Source organism: Ahaetulla prasina, chromosome 6 (assembly GCF_028640845.1).
Source record: "Ahaetulla prasina isolate Xishuangbanna chromosome 6, ASM2864084v1, whole genome shotgun sequence".
Taxonomy (NCBI): Eukaryota; Metazoa; Chordata; class Lepidosauria; order Squamata; family Colubridae; genus Ahaetulla; species Ahaetulla prasina.
The window spans coordinates 20,223,888-20,237,176 of NC_080544.1; the positions used below are offsets into that span (position 1 = coordinate 20,223,888).

At 40.5% G+C, this 13,289-nt stretch overlaps 1 protein-coding gene across 8 annotated transcripts in view; it reads left to right on the forward strand.

The window, feature by feature from the left end:
• Positions 1 to 13,289, forward strand: part of MYPN (myopalladin) — a 134,506-nt gene that overhangs the window by 53,263 nt on the left and 67,954 nt on the right. For 7 of the 8 annotated variants that reach the window (XM_058189467.1, XM_058189473.1, XM_058189469.1 and 4 more), the window contains 5 exons: positions 486 to 661; positions 3,011 to 3,062; positions 6,595 to 6,766; positions 10,355 to 10,426; positions 12,112 to 12,253. In XM_058189467.1, coding sequence (XP_058045450.1) covers positions 486 to 661; positions 3,011 to 3,062; positions 6,595 to 6,766; positions 10,355 to 10,426; positions 12,112 to 12,253 — 614 coding nt within the window. The remainder of the gene's footprint in view (positions 1 to 485; positions 662 to 3,010; positions 3,063 to 6,594; positions 6,767 to 10,354; positions 10,427 to 12,111; positions 12,254 to 13,289) is intronic. The other variant, XM_058189470.1, reaches the window with a different exon arrangement.

Sequence of the window (13,289 nt, forward strand, 5' to 3'; positions counted from 1 at the left end):
GAACCTGTCAGGATTTCACCTCTGATATACACAAATTCTATGGGTATGTATGGTCAATGCATATGCATTATTGTTTAAGGATAAAGTTTGAATCTATCTTTCTTGGAAGGTTACATAAATGTTTCCCACTCGATCCGCTAATACTAGAACTGTTTCTGAGGAATAGTAATGGATCTACAGTATGATTATTCTCTTGAATTTCATGCCATTTTGCATATGTAAACTTGAATCAGTAGTTCCAACAAACTAATTACTATTTGACCCTGGTTCCACCTTGCATTGTTCAACAAGTACGTCTGTAATTTGGAACATAATGCAGCTCAGTTTTTAACTACAGCTAAATACAACCAGTTATTTACCCTTTTGTTTTAATTTCTTTTAAGTGGAAAGTCTGCTTAGGGTGATTAATAAGTCGTTGCCACTGTTGTAATATGTCTTCTCATTCATCAGTCAAGAGGTGACAAATGATTGCCTTGTTTTTGCAGGTGGTATTGTGAAGGGAAAGAGCTTGAAAATTCACCATATATTCAAATCATCCAATCAGGAGAGCTGCATTCACTAATTATTGTTGAAGCTTTTGAAGAAGACACTGGGCGCTACTCCTGCTTTGCGTCCAACATCTATGGGACAGACTCAACATCTGCAGAGATTTATGTAGAAGGTAATAGTAGAAGGCATGACCTGAGCATAACTCAATGTCCTTCCTGTCAATGGCTACTTCAGCTTCAACCACAACAATACACGAGCACACAATAGATTTAAACTTAAAGTGAACCGCTCCAATCTTGATTGTAGAAAATATGACTTCAGTAACAGAGTTGTTAATGCCTGGAATGCACTACCTGACTCCGTGGTCTCATCCCAAAATCCCCAAAACGTTAACCTAAGACTGTCTACTGTTGACCTCACCCCATTCCTAAGTGGTCTGTAAGGGGCGTGCATAAGAGCACCAGCGTGCCTTCCGTCCCTGTCCTAATGTTCCCTTTAGTTGTATTCATTTTATGTATTCATTTCATGCTTATACTTATATATATTATTTAATATGTATTTGACAAAAATAAATAAATAAAAATGAAATTAATAAACAAAGCTTGAAACGGAACTAGGGAAAGCAGCATATAGAACTTGTGTTAGATATATTTTTGCTGCTTTCTTAATTCAGATGAATTCCTGAGATATGAAAACAGGTGTTCCAAGATTTAAAAAGTAATGCTTACTCTTATTTATAACGTACATGAAACCACTAATTTTAAAGGATAATGATAGTTGTCATCTGCTCTTGAAGAAATCAAAATGTCTTCCCACTGTCTCTCCAATTGGCAATAGCCATTTCTCAGTATACAAATGAAGCAACAACTGTATTACAGACATCAACAGATCTGAAACTGGTCCTTCAACCCTTAAGAGCTTTCTGTCAGGGGCTGTAATAAGACTAATACTATGATAATATTATACTATATAATAATATAATCACTCTGCTAAACAAATAATTCCCTCAACACTGTCAAACTGTTTACTAAGTCTGCACTACTGTTAATCTTGTCATCGTTCCCATCACCCATCTCCTTCCACTAATGACTGTATGACTGTAACTTGTTGCTTGTATCTTTACGATTTACATTGATATTGATTGTTTCCTGATTGCTTATTTGTACCCTATGACTATCATTAAGTGTTGCACCTTAGAATTCTTGATGAACATATCTTTTCTTTTATGTACACTGAGAATGTATGCACCAAAGACAAATTATATATATAATTTTATATATATATATATATATATTCGTACTGTCAGCCAGCTTTGCAGAGTTCTTCGCAGTGTTTCAGGTAGAATTTGGAAGAATTTAAAACTAGTTGCCATCACTTGTGGGATACTACAATCTCTTTATGGTATTGTGCTTTTCATTCATGCCAGACACAAACTAAATATTCTATAGGGGTGTGTGTGTGTATGTGTGTATGTAAACACACACACAGAGAGAGAAAAACATATGTATTTATCTGTAAAGCATATACCTACTACCTATTTTACCTAATTAATCATGGAATATCCAGTTTTGAGGATATTGCCTGATCTCTTTTAAGCTCTCTTTTAAGCAACAAACTTCATATCCAAATCTGTTCCCAGACAAGTTTTAAAATATTTCTCTTAGGAGTCTGAATATCAGGGAAGATGTGACGTCTTATGCATTATGATATAATCATAAAATTATATAATTTATGTGAGTTGCAACATAATCGGTGCATTTGTATGATGACGATGAACATGATGTTATGTAGCTTCTACTTAACAACTACAGCAAGGAGTGAAATTTTCTATTACAACACAACTGAAGGTCAGTTTTAATCCAGTTTCCCGGTAGATTTTCCCAGCAGTGACTGAAAAAAGAAGTAGTTATATTTTTCAGTGGAATAAAAAATCTAAGAGTGCCAATTGTCATCAGTCCAAAAATACTATAGCAAAAGCAGCATCACAGTGCTTTGTATGTCTTTATAAGAAATGTGTTTCCCAAAGGGACACATTAGAATAGAATGGAATGGAATGGAATGGAATAGAATAGAATAGAATAGAATAGAATAGAATAGAATAGAATAGAATAGAATAGAATTTTATTGGTCAAGTGATTGGACACACAAGGAATTTGTCTTGGTGCATATGCTCTCAGTATACATAAAAGAAAAGATACGTTCATCAAGGTACAACACTTACAACACTTAATGATAGTCATAGGCTACAAATAAGCCTATGGAAACCTATAGGGACATTTCTTATAGGAAACCTATAGGGACCTATATTTCATATAGGAAACCTATAGGGACATTTCTTATAGGGACAAAATTGCTAAGGAAAGATTCCAGAGATATTCAGATCCACTCCCAGAAATCAAAATAGTTGCACTAAATCACTGTGATATCAACAACAAACATTAAACAGACAGCCTACATTGCACTCAGATAGGTAAATTAATAAATATGGTGCCCCGTGGAAGTAATCTTTGCTTTCCCACAGGGGCCTCGTCTTCAGAATCTGAAAGCGACAACAACAAAGAAGAAATGGATCGGTAAGTATGGTGTGAATTTGGGACAGTCGTGGACACTTCTATTCTTGGATTAGATTTCCCAACTTGTTGCATTTATTTTTAAAAAAATTGCAGGGAATTGGGATGACGGGGAATTGAGTCAGAAGAGTGGGAATAAAATCCTCTCCCAGCTCATTTTCCCAATCTATGTCATCTGTTTCAAAATGCTAGTTGTATGAATCGGCATGTGTTATTGATCAGCCAAAAAGCAATTAGCGGATCAATTTTATATGGAAAATGATGCAGCAGGTTCTTTGGAAATCTCTCTGATGACTTAATATATGTTTTTATGTAGGTATTTCAGGAAACAATACCAAAGAGGTTAGCCATTGTCTTCTTCTAAGATCTCTTTTTAACTTTCCTACCTAACCAGAAGCCCTGTAATTTACTGCTTAGCTTCCAAATAGATGAAGGTTGACTAGATGTCATCACCAGTGAAACGACAAATTCAAACGCTGTATAGTAATAATTCCCATCTCCTTCACCTCCCTTTGAAACTAACATGGAAAACTATAGAGTTGTTCAGAGGTTGCTGGTATACAAGTTTAATAGATGATGATGGTGGTGATGCTGTTGATGATGATAATTAACAGAAAATTATCTGTACCCCAAGGCTCTGTCTTAGGCCCAGTACGCTTCAATATTTTCATCAATGACTTAGACAAGGAGATAGAAGGGGAACTCATCAAATTTGCAAATGATACCAAGCTGGCAGGAATAGCCAATATTCTAGAAGTTAGACTGAAGATACAGAAGGATCTTGACAGACTTGAACATTGGGCCCTGTCTAACAAAATAAAATTCAATGTAGAGAAAAGCAAGGTTTTACATGTAGGCAAGAAAAACCAAATGCACAGGTATAGCATAGGTGGTACCTGCCTCAACAGTAGTAACTGCAAGAGGATCTTGGAGTTCTAGTGGACAACCACTTAAATATAAGCCAGCAGTGTGCTGCAGCTGCCAAAAAGGCCAACGCAATCCTAGGCTGCATTAATAGAGTGATATAATCAAGATCATGTGAAATGTTAGTACCATTTTATAATGCCTTAGTAAGACCACACTTGAAATTCTGCATCCAGTTTTGGTTGCCTCGATATAAAAAAGATGTTGAGACTCTAGAAAGAGTGCAGAGAAGAGCAACAAAGATGGTTAGGGGACTGAGGATAAACATATGAAGAATGGTTGCAGGAATTGGGTAAGTCTAGTCTAACAAAGTGAACACCTGGGTGATATGATATCAGTATTCCAATATTTAAAGTCACAAATGCTTTAGAATGCCACAAAGAAGAAGGAGTCAATCTATTTTCCAAAGCACTAAAGGTAGGTCAAGAAGCAATGGATGGAAACTAATCAAGGAGAGAAGCAACCTAGAGCTAAGGAGAAATTTCCTGACAGTGAGAATAATTAATCAGTGGAATGGCTTACAGTTGTTCCAGTACTGGAGGTTTTTAAGAAGAGATTGGGCAACCAGGGGGTTGGACTAGAAGACCTCCAAGGTCCCTTCCAACTCTGTTTTTTTGTTATTTATACAACCTGCAAACTATAATTTCACAGGAAATTCAGTTCAGATTGGTATGTAATTGATATTTGCCTTGTATATACACTACTTATGCCTTCTCCAATTGCCCTAGCTTGAAAATTACAAGCAATCATTATATTATTATTTTCAGGTTTATGGAGAGGAGTTTTCCTGGCCCTTCTCTTCAACATTTGAAAAAGTGTTTTTTTTTCCATTCCAGCAAATCCATAAGATACTAGCCTTCAAAAGGCTGGCCAAGTAGAAATGTGTCTTTCTCAAACTTCACTGAAGTCACAAGAAGTAATTGAGGTCTCTTGCTTTCCCCTAAAGCGAATGTTAATAGACTACTTTTGAGAACTTTTGTTTTCAAACGTTTGTTCTCAAAAGGACAGGATTAGAAAGGATTAGGTCTCAATTAACTAGAGTTTCCCTTTCTTGCTGCTAAAGATCCACCTGTCACTAGATAAACTTCATATATTCTTCATATAACGAAAATGAGTATTATGTTTGCCAAAAATGTGACAGGTCTTGCCAATGAGAAAATCTGATCTGTGCAGCTGTCTGTTTAGTCATTGCTATGTGATATTTCCCCATTCCTATTTCCAGACTGTAAGAATGACTTAGCCAGTGAAGGCCCAATCTCATCCCAATCCCCAGATATGAGCTCCCTCTTTTAATGGGTCTCCTTTTTAATTCTCAATGCCTGAACATAGCCATCTCTAAAAGTAAAGGTAAAGGTTCCCCTAGCATGTATGTACTATTTGTACCCGACTCTAGGGGGCGGTGCTCATCTCTGTTTCAAAGCCAAAGAGCCAGCGCTGTCCAAAGACGTCTCTGTGGTCATGTGGCCGGCATGACTAAATGCCAAATGCGCACGGAACGCTGTTACCTTCCCACCAAAGGTGGTCCCTATTTTTCTACTTGCATTTTTTACGTGCTTTCGAATTGCTAGGTTGGCAGAAGCTGGGATAAGTCACGGGAGCTCACCCTGTTACGCGGCACTATGGATTCAAACCACTGAACTGCCGACCTTTCGATCGACAAGCTCAGCATCTTAACCACTGAGTCACCGCATCCCTTTAGCCATCTCTACACTCACATATATTCTGATCATTGCAAAGAACCACTCATGCAGATTAACAATAATGGAAAATATGGAGGACTTTTATTAGTTTATGGACTACTAGGAGGCCGAGCACTTGAGGAAATCTGCTAGTAATTTCTCAGCATTTGAAACAACACTCAAAATATTTGGTCTTTCTAAAATTGTTTAGATTTACATTGAGGGGAGTTCCTTAAGATCTCTAGCCGGACTGGGAAGTTGAGGAAAAAATCCTAGGAAAAAGCAACAGCAAACCATTGCCATAATGCTTCTGAGGAGACCTGAATGTCATCACCTGGAGCTGAATCCAGTTCAAGGGCATCTTTACTTTTAACTCCGTCAGGAACAGATGGAATATCCCACTTTTCACCTCTCAGCTAGAGGAAAAAATTGTTCGCTATTCCTGTTTCCCACACAGAGCAAAGAATTAAACCACAGAACTTCCTTGGAATATTTAGTAAAGACAAAAGGGAGGAGACATACTTTGGGGGCAAGGATGCTTTGAGAAGCTTTCGGGTTTATATGACAGAACTTCCCAATCCATCAAGGTGGGGCCTCTGTGGCTCAGACTGCTAATGCAGTCTGTTATTAACAGCAGCTGCTTGCAATTACTGCAGGTTCTAGTCCCACCAGGCCCAAGGTTGACTCAGTCTTCCATCCTTTATAGGTAGGTAAAATGAGGACCCAGATTGTTGGGGGCAATAAGTTGACTTTGTATATAAATATACAAATAGGATGAAGACTATTGCTAACATAGTGTAAGCCGCCCTGAGTCTTCGGAGAAGGGCGGGATATAAATGCAAATTTAAAAAAAAGGTCCCTCAAAATCAGTGGATAAAGGTAGTTTCAGCCTTCACAAACTCATGCTGTTTTCTTTCTTTTTTGTCAATTAGCCTTTTCCGACTTTTTCCCAGGTACCAAAACCAGATTAAGACCTCATCCACTGCACCTCCTCCTGCTCCCCTTCCTCCCGCTCCTCTTCTTGCTAATTCTTCTGCAAGCCATCAAGAAGCTATTCAACCACAACCTTTGATGAAACATCCTGTCTCAGTTCCTGTGTATCAGGTAAGAAAAATAAATACGATGCTTCCTTCGAGGGGACAAATCGCTGCTAGTTTTGTATAGCTGTGGTGCTGTCATCCAGTCTGCCCCAAGGTGCTATTTTCTGAATGACATTCAGTCATTTGAGAATGGATTGCAAGATTCAGAATTCCAAACCAGCACATTCCATTAATGGTTTTGACCAAGAATTCTGGGATGGGCAGTCACTGGTACTTGGAGAGTATCCCATGGAGGAAACCAATTGTCGGCTAACTTGCATAAAAGACACCATGTTACAGAAGCAGCTGTTCTATAGACTAGGATTTAATTTGCCTTTTATCCTTAATCTTTGGTTTACAGCTGAAGCGGTAACGCAATTTTATTTTCATCCTGGTATGAAAAACGGGAGAACGTAAATCAAAATAAAGTAACCAGACCAAAATAAATGATTTATGAGTTGGGGGAATAAGAATATAATTTATTATGAAAAGAAAGCTGGTTATTACAAATACAATTCTACTTTATTCAGAAGGGTTAGAGGAGCAATTCCAGACCCTTTGCATTTTTATCTTACTAAAAGACTAGGAACTCACAGCTGATGCAGCTTTATGTCACCCTTAACTATTCCAGTTGCGAAGTAGCATTCTATCTCTTCTCCAACTGAGTCTTTGCTATTTGGTGTAGCACATTTCACTGACATCCTTCTGGGAGCTTTTAACGGCTAAGATTTTCTAAAGTAGGGGTGTCAAACTCAAGATCCTCTGGCTGGATTCGGCCCGCGGGGTGTTTAGATTTGGCCCGCGGGGCCACCCAAGAAACAGCAAAGAACCGGCCCACAGTGCCTCTGCCAGAAAAAACGGAGCTCAGGGGGCCATGCGCTCTGTTTTCGCTGGCAGAGGATTGCAGGAAGCCGTCATGGTCAAAAAATGGAGCCCGGGGGTGGGGAGTCATGCGGTCCCCTCCTGAGCTCCATTTTGCTGGCCGAGGGCTAGCAAAACAAACTACTAGCGAAAGTGGCATTTGATCGCAAGGCAAAGAAGCATCCAGAAATTCCTCCTCTGGAGACAGTGGATCACCTGAGCCACGTCTGGGCCACCACAGATGCCCCCGACACGTATGATGTCAAGCTGGCCATGCCCACCCCGGCCACGCCCACCCACCAACCCCGCCCACCCACCAGGGTCAAACACAACCCTGATGCATCCCTCAGTGAAATCGAGTTTGACACCCCTGTTGTCAGCCTCCGCTTTAATTAAGTGTATTTCTCCTACTAGACTGTTTTACTGTTTTATTACCTTGTTAAAAGTTTGCTCTACTGAGTGTCTTACATGATTAATGGAGGAGGGGGGAGGTTTTTACTGTTCCCAGCATTTGGCTGACATTGCATGTGTGGGGGAGGGAGTTAGCCTTTTGAACAGACGTTTGAACTGTTTTGGCGCGTGAATGTAACGGCAGCTGCTGGGCTCACATTCCATCCTGAAGATTGACAGAGGGAAAATATCGGAAGTGAAACTACACGTGGCCAAGGAGGAAGACGACATTGGATAATTACTGTATGACCTCTAGTAGGGGGAGGGTTCAGGAGAGGATATTACTCTGTGGTTTTGATTTACTTCCGGTTCTGGCTTAGCTTGAATCGTTATCAGACTTGCTTAGTAAAAATTACCAATTTCTTCACAATGATGGAGTTGGGTCTTTATTTTCTTAAGTACTGATCTGAGGCGAGTTGACACCTGTTCTAAAGGATCTTTGGAGAATGAACATGTTTTTTTAAAAAAAATTAAAAGCTGCTATGAGTTCTGTTATTGCTTTGTGTTTTAATGTTTCTTTATTCTGTGAATGCCCTCACTTATTTTAGTATATTGTAAATAACCTGAGTCGTGAAGACTGAGCACCGTGCAAGGATGAGAAGGAGTCTTTTCATGTATTGATGCTGCTTTGACAATTTGGTTCTGTCCCTTCCCTGTCCATATTTTAGAATTTTTATTTATTTATTTATTTGTCACAACAGTATATACAAGCATAAGCATGAAATAACTATATGATATATAAGCATATATATAAGCATAAGTATGTAATAATAACTATATGAAATTGGATACAATCAAAGGGAACATTAGGACAGGAATGGTATTCACATTGGTGCTCTTATGCACCAATTCTTGAAATGGTTTACATTTTACAATTCTTGAAATGGTTTGCATTTTAAAACTTCTTTTAAAAAATAATAATAACAGTAACAGTATTTTAAAACTACCGTATTTATACTACCGAGTATAAGACGTATCTTTGTCCTCCCAAAAAGAGGGTGAAAATCTGGGTGCGTCTTATACTCTGAATGTAGCCCCACCCAGCTTCTCAAAGGGAGGTTTCAGAGGCTGAAAGAAGCTTCAGAAAAGAAGCCCCCAAACAGAGCTTCAGAAAAAAAGCCCCCAAACAGAGCTTCAGAGGCTTTTTTTCTGAAGTTCTGTTTTGGAGCCTTTCAGAGGCAGAAAAAAGTTTTTTCTGAAACAGAGTTTCAGAGGCAGAAAAAAAAAAGCCAAAAAAAAAGAGGAAGGCACAGAGTTCACAACCATGGAACCTGTTGCTAAAATTCACCTCTGGGAATAGCTGACTGGGGGTATTCCGGGAGGCCAATCCACCTGCCAATCAATTTTTTTCTTATTTTCCTCCCCAAAAACTAAGGTGCATCTTATGCTCCAAAAAATATGGTATTTTAGGGAACAGTGTTCTCGATTGGAATTGCTTTAATAATGAAAAAATGGGATGGAAATAACAATATTAAAACAAATATGTTTGTGAATAATAAATGGTTCACACTTCAGCTTTTTTAAAGGTTCCATGTTAAATTGTGGGGCAATGTGTGGCCAAGGGTTTGAGTCAGATTTTGTCAATGTTTATCTAAGGAGAGCCAGTTTGGTCTAGTGGTTAAGGCACCAGATTAGAAACAGGAGGGTATGAGTTCAAGTCCCTCCTTAGCCATGAAAGCCAGCTGGGTGACTTTAGGCTAGTCACTCTCTCTTAGCTCAACCTACCTCATAACAGAGGTGGGTTTCAGCAGGTTCTGACCAGTTCTGGAGAACCGGTAGTAGAAATTTTGAGTAGTTCGGAGAACTGGTAGTAAAAATTTTGACTGGCCCAGCCCCCATCTATTCTCTGCCTCCCGAGTCCCAGCTGATCGGGAGGAAATGGGGATTTTATAGTATCCTTCCCCTGCCACACCCACCAAGCCACACCCACAGAACCGGTAGTAAAAAAAAATTGAAACCCACCATTGCCTTGTAGGGTTGTTGTTGTTGTGTGGAAAATAGGAAGAGGAATGTGTGTTGAGTCTGTTAATTGCCTTGAGTTATTTGTAAAAATACTAAAAGCAGGAAACAAACAAACGAACAAATATATGTTTCCTTCTAACATGTTTGCACACTATAATGGGTTAGGGTCCATATCTGCTGGACTTTAATCTCATACTTTCATATGTTCTCCTGCAAAGTCTATACAGTTTTGAAAATACTTTTTTTCATACAGTTCTCTCCATTCACCAGCTTTTGTAGAAGCAAAAATGCCATGCCTATATTATATGCCTTAACATTTGCTCCTTTGTTTCACTACTAGAATCAGAGCCCTACTAATTATTTACAAGGACTGGATGGAAGACCCCTAATAGCTGCTCCTGTGTTCACCAAGGTAATTTGCTTGAATGAGCTCTTCTCATAATGGGAAACAATTACTGTAGATGTGATGTTCCAATCCTCAGGCAATCATTGTCCAATCCTAAAACGCCTTTCAAAAGCTCAGCATCATCAGCATGAGTGTCCTAAAATTGCTTCTTTTACCTCAGTACATCTCAAGCGCACTTATCTGAAAATATTAGATACTTCTGCTGTGCAAATTAAGGATGACCATCTCCAATCTTTTAATAGCAATGTCTGCAAATATAAAATAGTAGATTCCAGTTCATTTAGAAAGCACCAGATTGGGGAAAGATGTTCTAGCACAGTGATCACCAACCAATGGTCCATGAACCGCTGGTGGTCCACGAGAAAATTTTGGTGGTCCGCGGCACACCCAGGTGGAGAAGCTGCTCCGGAATTAGCAACGGCCAGTCCTGTGACTAGAGCTCTGGAATATGGGACTGGCCAGGCAGCTCATGTTGGGGATGTTAATCTCCGCCGTTGAGGGAGGTTCGTGCAACTTGCAACTTTGCAGCGCAGCCCTAGCTGGCCGGAATGAGGAAATGTTGCAAGTGGGGGTGGCAGTGCAGGCAGGCCGAAGCAATGGGTGAGGGAACCCCAGGCTGTTTCTTCCCCCTACTGTAGCTTCCTGTCGGCTGAACCCACCAGTGGCTGTCTCTGCCCCTCGCCCTCTCTTCCCAGTCACTCCTCGCCTGGCAAGGGAAGGGTGGGGGATGGAGATTCACTCCATATTTCAGAGCGGGAGCGAAGCTTCGTCTCTTGCTGGATCTTGCAGCCGTTTCTTCCAGCCCTGATTGGCGCGCCATGCACCTCGGTCTCTCTGAGAGATGCTTGACTTCCTCTCAGCTCCAAGACACTGGCTAGCCCATGGGATGAGAGAGAGAAAGAGAATCAGAGAGAGAGAGAATCAGAAAGAGAATGAAAGAGAGAGAATGAGAGAGAGGGGGGAGGGAGGGAAGGAGGGAGAGACAGAGAGAGAGAGAGAATGAGAGAGAGAACGAACGAGAGAGAGAGAATGAGAGAGTGGGGGAGAGAGGGAGAGAAAGGGAGAGAGATGAGAAAGAGGGGGAAGAGAGATGAGGCAGAAAGCGAGGGGGGAGAGAGAGAGAGGGAGAGAGAGGGAGGGAGGGAGAGAGAGGGAGAGAGAGAAAGAGAGAGGGGGAGAGAGAGAGAGAAAGGAGGGAGAGTGGCTGAAGGACCCCATCCCATCACTGGGAGTCCAGGCGCTTCAGCAAGCAGCGTGTTGGATTCGTATTAGTGGTTCACGGGATTTAAAATTATGAACTTGGTGGTCCCTGAGGTCCAAAAGTTTGGGGACCCCTGTTCTAGCATATATTGTAGTTTAAAACTTCTGTCCTGCTACTTTCCATTGACAGCTTTAACAGGTAAATAGCACACTGCCAACCTGGGTTAATGTAGAAAGATAAGCAGGGATTCCTTTGGTCAGTACTTGGGTGGGACCACGTTTGAAATCTTGGGCTGTAAATTAAAGTAGGAAAGTGAGCAGTGGGTCCCTATTCCTGCCAAAACCAATGGCAAAGCATGACAAGAAAACTGCACAGATGTATCCGTTCAGTGACCAGAAGCAAGTTCACTCAAAGCCGACTTTCTTTTGTTCACACCTGTGTAATAATCTTAGAAAATCTTAAGATATGATAATGTCTGTTTTTGTTTTAGATGCTACAAAATATATCCGCCTCTGAGGGTCAGCTGGTCGTGTTTGAATGTCGGGTGAAAGGAGCGCCTTCTCCAAAAGTGGAGTGGTACAGAGAAGGCACATTGATAGAAGATTCTCCAGACTTTAGAATATTACAGAAAAGTACGCTTTTTAGTTTTTATGGACTACAGCAGGGGTGATATGTAAAATTTGTTACTACCAGTTCTGTGGGCGTGACTTGGTGGTGGGGGGTGTAATGTGACTGGGTGGGCGTGGCCAACTTTTTTTTTTAACTTTTAAAAGCATTTTTTCTACAAGCTCTTCTGCCCAAGAGGTTGTTAAAAAAATGCTTTTAAAAGCCTCAGGCAGCTCAGGTGGGATCGCCAGAGGAGCCTTTTAAAAGCATTTTTTCTAAAGGGTTCTGACGCTTTTAAAGGGTTCTGACGATCCCAGCTGCGTTGCCTGATCGTCAGAACACTTTAAAAGCATTCTTTTTAACAACTTCTTCGGTCGAAGAGGTTATAAAAAGAAAATGCTTTTAAAGGGTTCTGACAATCCCAGCTGAGCCGCGCGATCATCAGAGGTTTTGTTTTTTGACTTTTAAAAGCATTTTTTCGGCCGAAGAAAAAATGCTTTTAAAAGTAAAAAAAAAAAGCTCTGATGATCACGGGGCTCAGCTGGGCATGGACGGGGGGGCAGGAATTTTTGCTACCAGTTCTCCGAACCACCCACTGCCATCGCTACCGGATGGGGCGATCTGGTCCGAACCAGGAGTATTTCACCTCTGGACTACAAGTAGTCCTACAGGTAGTCCTCAAGTCCTCACAATTGAGCCCAAGATTTCTGTTGTTAAGTGAGACATTCGTTAAGTGAATCTTGCCCCATTTTACAACCTTTCTGGCCTCCGTTGTTAAGTGAATCATTTCAGTTTTTAAACAAATAATATGGTTGTTAAGTAAATCTGGCTTCCCCATTGACTTTGCTTATCAGATGGTCACAAAAGGTGACCGCACGACCTTGGGACACAGCAACGGTCACCAATATAAACCAGTTGCCAAGCATCTGAATTTTAATCACAGGATCATAGGGATGCTGGAACTGTGAAAAAATGGTCATACGTCGCTTTTTTCGTTGTAACTTTGAATGGTCGCTAAATGAACGGTTGTAAGTCAAGGACTACCTGTATTGTAGCATTAAA